Source organism: Aulostomus chinensis, chromosome 11, assembly GCF_037954235.1.
Source record: "Aulostomus chinensis isolate RoL2024-O1b breed Wild chromosome 11, RoL_Achi_v1.0, whole genome shotgun sequence".
Classification (NCBI taxonomy): Eukaryota; Metazoa; Chordata; class Actinopteri; order Syngnathiformes; family Aulostomidae; genus Aulostomus; species Aulostomus chinensis.
The window spans coordinates 7,321,229-7,333,590 of NC_141330.1; the positions used below are offsets into that span (position 1 = coordinate 7,321,229).

The following is a 12,362-nucleotide window of genomic DNA, read 5'->3' on the forward strand; positions in this document are numbered from 1 at the left end:
CTGATGGGACCAGGATGGAGGTAGGTGGGCGCTTATGGGTTTATTAGCATATGCGGGGTCTATGGACAGTACAGGGGTGCAAAAAAAGTCTTCATAACTGTGCTTGAAAGCAACAGTGACAGCGATCAGATGGTAAAATAGCAATGCTGCGATTTAAGTCTCTCTCAGTTCCGGCGAGATAACCGCCAAAGTAACGATGATTGGCTAAGATAGAGTAAGATTTCATGTTGAGCCAACCAGAGACATCGGGTGGGTGGGTGTTTACACACAAATCCAGCATGCAGCACACACACACACACACACACAAACTATCAGAGATGGCGAGTTCGGAGTCGCGGGGAAAGACAGCATTTTCAAGATGGAAATATAGGCACTACTTTAACTTCGTGGAGGTTAAAGGTACAAATGTACAGGAGTGTACATTATGTCGTCCCAGAGAGAGAGCAACTGGGACACTGAGTTGTCAAAGTCCAATGTGAGCAACTCCAATTTAATGAAGCACCTCTGGACGGCCCACGCTTCTGCTAAACTAGTGGCCAGAAACACCGTTGACACCGCTAATGGTGATAGCAAGCCAGGTGCTGTTAGCGTGAGCTCCACTAACAAAGATGGACACAGAGCCACACCATCTAAGCAGCCACAGCTGGATGTTTCTGCCCCGGTGCTGGTGTGTGTTACACTCCAGCTTCATTTTCATATGATTCAGGAGAAGTGAGATTTATATAAATGAATAACATTTGAATGGCCGGCAAGTGCACAACAGTACAGTTGCTTGACCGCCACCACTTTACATTGAAGGTTCAAGAGTGTTATATATATATATATATATATATGTATATATGTATATAAATAAAAAGTATGCTGGGAAAAATTGCCTTTTACCCAGAGCAGTATTTATATTCATGGAGAGCTTCTATTTCAGTCATTATCAGGCTCAAAGACAGTACAGCAAAAGCAAGTCACTAAGGGGAATGTCTCTATCAGGCTACTTCACCTAAAGTCAAATGGATGATGGAGGGAGAATAAAGCTCTGACAGTATAGTCAGGGGTTTGTAATGAAAGGGGCAAACAATGGATTTTCACTCATTCCCAACATTCCCGCATATGGCTTCTCATTATGTGGACATGATACATGTAAGTGCCCAGCTCATTACGGAGAGCAGAATGTGCATGAGTATTCCCTCTGTGGTGCCACTTCATTAGAGCATTACGGTGTACTGTAATTACACACTCATTAATTGTTCATCTTTTTAATGTTATTGGGACGGACAGTGCTTTTTGACCTGCTATTAATCTTGTAATCCAGTTCTGGCACACATATTATAACATAATACTAATCTTGACAATTTATTCAAAGGACTCAAAAGCATCTCTCTCTCTCTCTTGCTCTCTCTCTCCCCTGCTAAGCCAGCGACAGCAGGTTGGTCCATCCCGTGGGCAGGTTGGTCCGTCCCATTCTTGTCGCCTCATATGAGTGCAATAGCTGTCCCATTTTCAGGAACAGGATATCACACAAAGGTCCTGAAGGGATTTTTTTTTTTTTTTTTTTTAATTTGGCACAGGTTTACTGGGACTGAAGGATGAATTTTTTTTTTTTTTTTTTTAAGATTTTTGGTTCATTTCACATGAACGTAATGGCATAAGAAGGTCTCTTCACATTGGCCGCAAATGTTAACTTGTACTTGAGGAAGCAATCAATAAATTTGGGTGATCAAAGGTCAACTCGCAGGAACGTCCACTGGCACTTGATTTTGAATGGAAAATAGTTTGTTGGTCAAAGGTCAAGGTCCCTGTGATAGGCCCAAGTATGCATACACCACCATAATGCAGTATTTCAAGCTACTTATTTAATTGTCACATGAAACTTATGCAGAAATGTTCCCTGTTTTTTCCAATATCTACATTTTTAAAAAAATCTATTTTTTAAAAATCTTTTTTTCTCAAATGAACAACTAATTCAACTCTCCACAATGAGGTTTGTGATGTTGCGTTGTAGTTTTTGATAGTTTGATACATACCTGCTTTCCACCAGAACCACTTTTTTATTCAGCTGGAGTCTTTGCAGGTATTCTTTGCTTCAGTGTTGTTTTCGTCACGCTGGACGAAAATGAAAATGACGACGTCAGACCCCTTTCTTCCATGACGAAAATGAGACTAAGATGAACGTCACCATAGCCCTGCAAAGACTAAAATGTGACGAAATTGTATACATTTTCGTCTGACGAGAACGAGATGAGACTAAATTGTTCGTGGGTGGTTGATCAAAGTTTCAAAACATGCGTTTTCCACCAAGTATAACATGCGTGCAATGTCAATCAAGAGCTCAAACATCAGATTGGAGCCAGCTGTAGCTGTTGGTCCTAATGGCCACGCCTCCGTCATCAGTACACACGCACTAAAAGCCTCTCGCTCGCGCACACACGAACACGCACACGCACACACACAGACGAGTCTGGGCCTGTCTGCAGCGGACGAGACACACACCACGGCAGCAGCAGCAGTGTCGGGTGGCCGTAAAAAGAGGGATGATTAAAGCATAGCTTTAGTCTATGTTAGGCCAGCCCTGTGATGCATTTTCTTTTTTGTATTAAGCCTAAAGTTTTGTGGTGGTGGTGGCGGTGGTTACACCTCCCCCGTGGTGCAGAGACTGCTTCCTAGTGCTACATGCTAAAGCTAGAATGGATGGGGCTGCCAGGGGCCCCGCGAATGTTGGCTCGTTTAAACCAGCCCTTCTATTAATTTAGCACGTTATGAATAAAACCCTGTCCATTTGTGGACGGTTGACAAGTGAAATGCTTTGACACGTGTTTGTGGGACTGGGAAACACGGTAGTCTTCAGACCTGCTGCTGTTTTCCTATCTAAGCAACACACGTGGATGCTTTAACCAATAACAGCAGCTAAAGCCAATATGTAGGACATATGGTCATTCATATGGAAGTCAGGTGTGCTTTTATTTTTTGTTTAATCTTATTTTATTGTGACACAATACTCATATTGTGTGCCAGTGTGTTGTCTGCATCTGCAACAAAATAAAAGTAAAAGGTAGAGAAAGAAAAAGAGGGGAAAAAACTCACCTTTGAAAGTTAGATCAGTTTCAGTGTGCTTCATTCTAACACCTGTATTGTATCTATTAAGTACATACACATATATCTTTTACTTATAGGTATCTTTGATATTTGACTAAAACCTTTGAGTTTTCGTCGACTAAAACTAGACTAAAACTATCAAGGATAGAAACGACTAAAATGTGACTAAAACTGAGAAGCATTTAGTCCAAAAGACTGAGACTAAAACTAAATCTAACATGCCTGCCAAAAACAACACTGCTTTGCTTTCTAGAGGGAATTCTGTTTTCTAGGATGTTGACACTGCCAATAATAAGGCTCACTTGCCTTCCTGTCAAGCCATTCCTCCGGTGCAGCTTCAGTCTCAGGCCTAGGGTCCACAGAGATGGGCATGGCATGGGTAGGGCATTCAACCCCCTCCCAAATGGGTCACATCGCCCTGGAGTGTCAAGCAGAACATCACCCACAGACAGCCCTGTCAAGGTCATCAAAAAGAGCACTGGTCTGGACATGTGCCATCAGAGTGAGAAAACAGCGAGCGTGCACGAGCAACAGAGCGAGGCGGGCCCCCATAATTGCAGACGCTAGAGGACAGTGAACTGCTTTAAGGTTGGAAGTGCGATACGGCGTGCTGCACTTAAAAGTACACAGAACAGTGCAGTAAAAATATGTGGGAGTAAATCTGTGAACGTGAGATCGAATCCGCTAAGGTACTGAAATAGGAATGTCTTTTGTTGCACTGCTTATTCACAACTCAAGGAATGCTATGTAAAACCACTCTCGATAAATACTTTATGGTTATACATTAGACTGAAGCCCATTAACATTAAATCAAACACAGACTTTCCATCATAAAAGAAAATGCCCCGTTTCCTAAAAGCCACTCTAGCATAATTGTGCAGCGCCATATACAGCTGCCTTGGAGGGGAATCATTCTTTTCATTAAAAGCCATTTAGTAACAGTCTCATTTATTTAAAAATCTAATCTCTTACATGTCAGAGATAATCTACATTACCACACCCGTCCAGCAGGTTTTCAAGCTGAACGTAGAGCTCGTCTTGAAATGCACAATTAGAATCAGTCTTCCAAATTCTGTTTCCCATTAAAGGTTTCTGCATTCTTTTATCCATCGTTTCTCCTTTCCTCAGTCACATCTTTTTTAATAACAACCCTTCTTCTTTCACTGTTAAAAACTTTTTTCCTCTCATCCCTCCATTTTGCAAAGCACTCAAATAGGTAACACTCCTTCATTCTCCTTTAGGTGTTCCCCCCCCCCCCCCCCCCGATTCTCACCCCATCTTTTCTCATTTTTCTCTTGATTCCTCCACCTCTCAGGTCCTTTCACATCTCTCGTTCTTCATCTGGCTGGCTCCTGTCCTCCCTCCCTCGTTCACATACTCCTGATGCACTCCTGCTGGCCCCAGTCTGTCCGAGGGGATTAATTGATAGTGAGAGATAATAAATCTTCCCATTAGGCGCAAGGCCCCTGCCCGTTGCTCATTATGCGCCCGCTGCTCCTCAATGCCGCGGCCTGGGGTTTCCCTGCTATTTTAACACACACGTCTGCCATCTCAGTGCCAGCAAGGTTAATCTCTCCTTATTGCCGTCGATCGGCAACCTCATGCCATGACACACAGCCACTCACGCATGACGACCATTTCAAGAAGACATGTTTATTCTGTCCCCTCTCGAGTTGAGACATTAGCTGCTTTACCCTGGAGCAGATGGTTTGAGCAGAGATTTGAGTATTTCAATCAAAAAAGATAAAAACTAAATCAAAATCACCCCCCCCCCCCAAAAAAAACCCCAAACCTTGAAGGTGAATCATAAGCCTCACCTCAAAGCAAAGAGACAAGATCAATACTTTTTATTGACTAAAATAGTAGGGGTTTTCTCAGACATGACAAAATGAAAACAGGATGTCAAAAATAAAATGAAGGACCTTTGACAAATGAAAACTAAACAGAAAAAAATCTTCTATTATCAGCAATGTGTCACCATCTGTTTTGGTTTGTGCCGTCAGAGTGACATCGGTCACAAAAGGCGCTATGGGGTCTAGTTTTCTGTGCAACGTCGAGCGCAGATCAGCGGCCTCCACCCTCGCCGATGGGAGGAGAGATGCAAAGTGGTGCGGGTTTTATTTAAATGAGTTAACACAAATCCAGCTGTTGATATTTTGGTGGCTACTGCCTCTTACAACATTGTTGTGAAACTCTGCCTCAAATCCTCATCTGTGTCTGGCACAACATCAGTCCGACATCACTTTGGCGAGAAGAAGCAGCAAATCCGCTGCCATAACCGACTCAACTAAGTTTCCCAACGAAAGCCTCTCCAGTCCGGAGGTATGTTTAAATAAGATCAAAGTATTTCACATGTTTAAAGCAAGATCTTCTGCATTTTGGAGTGCACTGCTATATACAGACCTGATCTGTTGGGATGATTCATTGTTGTATGAAAGTCTCCCCTGTCAGCTCATTAATCGCCTGCAGCCATGTGAGGGCAGCAGGATTTGAAGCCCGTGATTTGAGTGTAGTGCCATTACACACAGCCGCCCACTGTTAACCTTGATTGAATCACCTGAAATCATCACGCTGCTTCAAATAATAACTACAAACACTTGCACAAAGTTAACTGGTCAAATCTTACTTGTTAAATTCTCAGACCTTGGAATATCCAGGCTGCTTGTTCCTGTATGTCAGTGACCTTTTTAAAGCAAAAGTGGCATTTCATGTCTTTGAATGCATCACGGAGCAAAAACTGATGCGTGACATCAATTGAACGATTTTTTTCAATTTAAAAAGAAAAAAAAGAAAAATGCAATGTGTTATTGATTTCTACCAAAGCCAATTTTTCCAGTTTGTGTTTGAATCTTTACACTGCACCATCCAGATTACATTTCCTGAGAAAAATCTTTTCATTTATTGAATCTTTTTGTTTCCTCCGATGTGACCAGCTGAGAGCGTATTGATTCATCCTCACACCTGCTGAACTATATTCAGTACCTTTGTCTCAGACTTGACACAGTTCGCCACTATTCCTAAATGAAGCTGGATTAGCGTGAGCGCTTGGAGACGCCCACACGGTCTCTTACTGTAAGACCTGCCACTGTCATAACCACATCACCAATTCTAAGTTACTGTATTGTTTTTCCGTTATATGCCGTACTTGAGCTCTATTCTAATCTACGTCAAAAACGTGATCAATACTAACAGCGCACTGTCCAAATAAGGTGACACCCATTTATTTTAGCAAAGTATCGTAACAGCAGTTAATCAGTAGTTTGACAGAAGATAGGATTTGTACTTTTTATTTAAAACTTCATATAACCCATACAGCAAACTGTACAATTGAATTATTCACAGTGTGTTAAAAAGAAAATAATTCATTAGCTTTTTTTTTTTTTTAGAATAATTTTGTTGAATTTCCCCATGTTTCACTCAGGTGGTTATTCTAATGTTCTCTTTATACATACAGCTACTAGGAAAAAAAACAAAACAAAACAAAAAAAAACAAACAAAAAGAAAAACAAAAAAACTTTTTTCCCCCCCATTTGTTTTTTACAAAACCTTACAAAAACTATATTCATAGAAATTCTGCGTGTCCACAAAGAAAACCCTGGTTGGCACCAACTTATTTATTGTATAGTTTGAGAGGTTTTCTGCCAAATGATAGAAGCAGTGCAACTCAAAAAGAAGGTATACATAAAAAGGCATACCGTTCTGACGGCTGGAAAATCAAAATTCATAGTGCGTTCATGAACAACTGGGAACATTCCAGCGACCCCCCCCCCCCCCCCCCCCGAGGTGGGAGAACACACTGAACACCAAAGTAGGACTTTTTTTTTTTGAAAGCTCCAAAAAAAAAGTTGGTTTGACATCACTTGTGGTGCAGGATGAGAAATCTACAAGCACAAATAAGTCACTTCCTTGTTCATTTATGTGGAACTCATTTGCACGGGTGATTGTGATGTCAAATATTGTACTTTACTTCTATAAAAGTAGAAGCTATTCGCTTTCATGTATCTGTTTCGTTGTAAGTTTCCATGTAGCTAACGTAAAGCTGCTTAACTTTACCTGTCCATTCTGACAGGAAGCAGTTGAAACTTTGAACTCCTGAGCTCCGTTTCATCAAATGAGTGATGACACAATTGTTTATGCCCTGTGGTAAATAGTGCAGATGTGCTGGGTTCCACTATGGCGCCTGTTTGTTATGTTAACCCTCCTACCTGGGACCAAAACGAGAACAATTCCCAGTTGCCTGAACGCACTATCGTATCACACACTGCTAATGGAACACAGGTTATGTAGCTTACATTATTCATTACTTTTCTCTCACATTTCATACAATTTTCGTGTAAAATTACATTATTCACATTAGTTTATTAAAAAAAGGATGTGTATGTTCAATAACCAACCTGACTGAATCAGCCAAATTAGAAACCCTGTTCCAACTAATTTGATTATGATTGACTCCTCAATTATTTTTGACATATTACAGAAGTGAAATTCAAGCAAACTCGAACATTTAAATTGCCTGCATGAAAAGCTACAGTACATATGAGGGTGAAAAGTAACATAGTCATGTTTCAGCTGCAGACGGACTCTAGATCTCGTCCTAATTAGGTTTTCAGGAGCAGTCAAGATCCCATAAGAGGAAGTCTACTCGGAGAAATTCCTCGAATTCCTGGGGGAAGCTCAATATTTATTCACCTTGTAGAAATATATTCTTCACCATAAAAGAGGATTTACTTTCCCATCTGAATGATGGCAATCCAGTATACCATTATATAATGTATTTCCATTAAATAAAGAAACCAGGCTTGGGGCTGTGGATCTGGGGTAAAGTGAGGAAGTAGGTTAAAGTGAACTCTCTAATGAAATAAATAGCATCTATAACATATCTGACTGTGAACTGAATTAATTCATAACAGTATAAATTTAGCAAAATACATTTTCTCCTGCTGATCTTATCTACATACTCTATTTTGCAGAAGGGAATCGATAAACAATTATACAATGAATCTCTACCAAACCAACGCTAAGTTTTACAGACTGGATTTTCCTTGAATCATAGATAGTTCAGCTTTTTTTTTCTTCGTCTAAATATATCGACCACGTAAACCTCACAGAGGTTTTCTGTTCGTTCAGGTCCCAGGTGACAGCAGCTTGAAGACTCCTTGTATCTTCCTACGGTATGACACTTGCTGAAGATATACACGAACTCAATAGGCATCTAACATGAACACACAAAGTCATCACCTGTCTCTGTCTATTCACCACACGTTTCGATCAGCATGTTCACACTACAAGGATGGGCTCATTGTCCACATCAGGAAAGTTAAACGTGGAAAAACAAAAGGCTTGTGGTTTTTCAAGTCTGAAATAAACATTAAATAATTATTTTTTAAAAAAAAATCTTTTCCCAGTTTTAGGAAGTCACTTAATGCAAAATAATTACTTTGCAAAACCGGAAACAGAAATTAAGCGTTTGAAGGATGCAGTTGCAGTCTCTCCTATTTTTTTCCCCCTCTTTGACTTAAAATTCTTTACTGAGCTGACGAAACAAACACCCGATCTAATGCCCTTCATCTCATCTCGTACATAAGCATCCCAGGCGTGCCACGAATTCGCCGCCGCAGCGCTGAAGGCGCTAATGATAAAATTCCGTACCAGATGTCCCAGTGACGACTGCTGTTGCTGGACGTTTGGTCGACAAGCGGTGCTTTCATGGTTCACTGGGATGAGACTTAGAGGCAGATGAAATCATTTTAGGTGATGAATCTTTCAGAAAGGAACTTTACAAATATAATGAGCATACCTTGCGTGGTATGGTACTTTTAGGATATAGCTAACTACCTTTTGGTCACATTTAGCACATCCAAGTAGTAAGATATAGTTCATGTACTTATGTATATTTACTTCTTTTTCTCTCAGTAACCAGGCTGCTGAATTCCACCATTTTCCCCAAATCTACACGCAACAGTGAAGGATATTCATGGATCACAAGACAGAGATATGAAGGCAGTTAAAGCCTCAAAAGGCTCATGTCTTGTTCGAAACATTGAATTTTTTTTAACATGACAAAATGCTTAAAATTATAAATTCACAGTCATAAGAAAGTTTTCTCGATCAAACATGATCAGAAACACCTTGAACAGCAGCCTGGCCCTTAAGCTTGTAACTGCTTGATGTTCCTGTATTCACTCTTTTTAAAACAACAGCGCCAACGTCGTAGTTTCAGAAAAGCATGAGATCAGGAATTCCAGCCATTACGTTTTCCCTTTTCTTCTCTTTTTAGCAGTGATTGTTTTACATTACAGAGTTAGCAATGCTTTGTGATGAGGTGGTTTGCAAAAACCAGCAAATGCAATACTATGACTGTGCCAAATACAATTTACTTTGGATACATATTAGCCTGCATCATTGGAAAACTGTTCTAGCAAGATCCTTTAATAGTCCCATTTAGACCTCTTTAATTTGCTTAGTATTGAACACTAGAAGGGTGCTTTTTAATAAGCTTAGTGAGCAATCCTGGCCTGTACTCTTCTGTGTATGGGTCACATCTTTGGCAGCAAATATTGAAACGGATTAAAATTCAATCAAATACAAAATCATTTTGACATAAAATGTACTTCTGCTCAAATAAATCTAATTCCAGGACAACACATAGACAATTGTCTATTGGAATCTCATGTTTTAAATCTTGCATCAACAATTAATTTCTTGCGTGTAACACTGTAGTAAAATTACACATCACAAATTAAAGTATATTTACTGTCGGACAGTATCTGTCAGAGTTTCCCACAATAACAAAACTGCAGATACTGAACCGGTACTATGTTACCATGTGTCCCTTTGAACTTTTCACGAGATCCTGTCTCATATCCAAAGATAACAGTTCGAGCCGGGACAACATGTTTGAGGTAACATTATTTTCTGTTGTCAAAGTCCATTCGGATATGAAATTCCTGAACGACCTAAATAATAATAAATGACAGTATACCTGTTATTTATTGCCACTCTCAACTTTCTTCTGTCTTCAGTCCATATTTTCTGAGTCTTTCCACTGATTCAGGATTCCTTCACTGGATTTTCTTGTGTTTTTGTGTTGCACACGTAAACATCAGACTTGAAACTGATTATTTGGGTATACAGATTCCTTTCTCAGGAACAAAAAGAAAAAAAAAATATAGAGAAATCAAAAATTCCAGAATCTCCCCCAAATATGATCTCTTTTCCCTCTTGTGTTTTGGAATACAGTGGTGAATGTTGTCATACCTGTGTGGCTGATGCTGCCATTTTGAGTTGTCCGTGTTTTGTTAGTGTTCCCATGTCACTATGGTTAATGGTGAATCGGATGATCCCATCTATGCCATTGTCTCTAGTCTCTGGCACCGCCCCCGAAACGTTACTCAGGAGGTTCTTGCCCTGGGGAGAACACATTGTCACGGGAACACGGGGGTCATCCCAGTGCTGCAGCTCATGTTGTCCTTTCCTGGGAGACGTCGGTCGTTGTAGGCGTGCATGTTGATCACTGCATCCGTCTTCACCATGACTGGAGGCTGAGGCTTGTGTTTCACCCGCCTCTCGCAGGTGAACGACAGTCTGATCTCGTCCACCATGGCACTGCACAAAGACCTCTGGGCAAAAAGGGAGGATGCGGGGAGGAGAGCAAGAAGGAGAAGTGGGGAAAGGGACGGGGGGTAAATGCCTTAGCTTTAATTTGTTCTGACAGCAGAGAGTGTCGACAGTCTAAAGAGTACAAAACGCATTAGAACATTACATTCATGTTGTGCTAATGCTGGTGTGCGTACAGTGTGTGTCCATTTTGTCCATTGCTGTCAGCAAAGTCAAATCGCACCACCACCACCACCACCACCACCATCACATGCAGCCTGCATATGATTCATTTTCGCTGCCGTGTCAGAAAGAGTGAACAAGTACCAAGCATGAGCATGTAGCATGCAACTCACTCACTTAGCATGACTCAAATTAGTGATTTACAACAGTAAAGGATTCATGCTATTCTGATATCTTTGACGTCTAATAATGGATTAATTCTCTTTGCTCCAATTTGCAGTTACGCCTGTTAAAATAAGTAAATATTGTGGACAAGTATTCCCAGGGATTAGGCAAAGCCATGCAAATCCTGTTATAACATGTTTGAACTAAAAGCTGTGAATAGAGCACAGCTTTGGTTTAGAGGCAATGTGAGGCAAAATAAGAAAATAGGCATGGTTAGCAACTTCCTTGCTAAAATCAGGGTGAAATAAACTGAAATCTTGATTTAATTGGATTATTTTTTTTTATCCGGTTAAACCACTGAGCACAAATCAAATTAGGAAAACATGCCGCTTCCGCGTGTGATTTATGTGGACATATACCTGCTCACGTTCTGCAGTCTTCCTCAGTTTGTAGATAAATTCAGCAATCGCCACAAAAACAGACAGCACCAGGCCAGATGCCAGCACAATGAATATACCACCCAGGTTTTGGATACCCATGGGGCCTGTCTCGCGCCGCTCTTCATCCAAGCAGCTGCTCCCACTCCACCACTTCTCCTTCAGCATGTGTAGGCGCCCATCCTCCAAGATGCTTAGGATTGCTATGGTGATTTTGTCCCTGTACGGGGAGCCTGGAAGCAACAGAGGGTCTGTCTTACTTTGGATGGAACGCCAGCTGGATTCTGTGATAATGAGGTTCATAAACACGTTGTGGCATACAGTCTGACTAGCAGTTTCAAAACAAAAAAAGGCTGTGTGCTGCAGAATTGTCCGAAAGCCAACTAACCTTCATCCATTTTCGGGAAACACTTAAAGAAAGTAGTTTGAATGTTCTACTTTATAATTAAAAAAACATACATTCTGTGGTCATTTAGCGGTCTTACCAAGGGGAGTCCCAATTCCGTAGCCTTTGCTGTCGATGAGCCCTCCCACCTGTGTCAGGTTACAGTTCCGCCTGGTAATGTAATCGATAGTGGTGGACTCCATAATGAGGGCATAATCGGACTTCAGCACCCTTTGAATCCCATCCTCAATAGATTTCACCAGTGACGTACTTGGCTTGCTGCTCATAAAGGCCCACATCTTCTCAAAGGTAGAAACCTTAGATTTCTGTGAGGGGTAGGACAAAAAAAAAGAAAAAAAGAGTGCCTTTGAACCTCATTTGAACAATCTCCCTTGCTCCAGGTTAGGAAAGCGTAGGTGAAAAATATACAATGCTTTTAACACTAAAAAGAGTTGAGCTCGAACAAAATAACTTTCAAATGTTGTAGCCCAGGGTCCTGAAGCCGAAAA

General features: G+C 40.9%; 1 protein-coding gene across 3 annotated transcripts in view; it reads right to left on the reverse strand.

The window, feature by feature from the left end:
- Positions 1-3,347: 3,347 nt before the first annotated feature.
- Positions 3,348-12,362, reverse strand: part of grik3 (glutamate ionotropic receptor kainate type subunit 3) — a 98,428-nt gene continuing 89,413 nt past the window's right edge. For 2 of the 3 annotated variants that reach the window (XM_086218024.1, XM_086218026.1), the window contains exons 14-17: positions 11,954-12,179; positions 11,451-11,701; positions 10,345-10,704; positions 3,348-3,541 (exon numbers count right to left, since the gene is read on the reverse strand). In XM_086218024.1, the coding sequence (XP_086074150.1) occupies positions 3,476-3,541; positions 10,345-10,704; positions 11,451-11,701; positions 11,954-12,179 (903 nt within the window). In that variant the 3' untranslated portion in view covers positions 3,348-3,475. Of the gene's footprint in view, positions 3,542-10,344; positions 10,707-11,450; positions 11,702-11,953; positions 12,180-12,362 lie in introns of those variants that run through there. The other variant, XM_086218025.1, reaches the window with a different exon arrangement.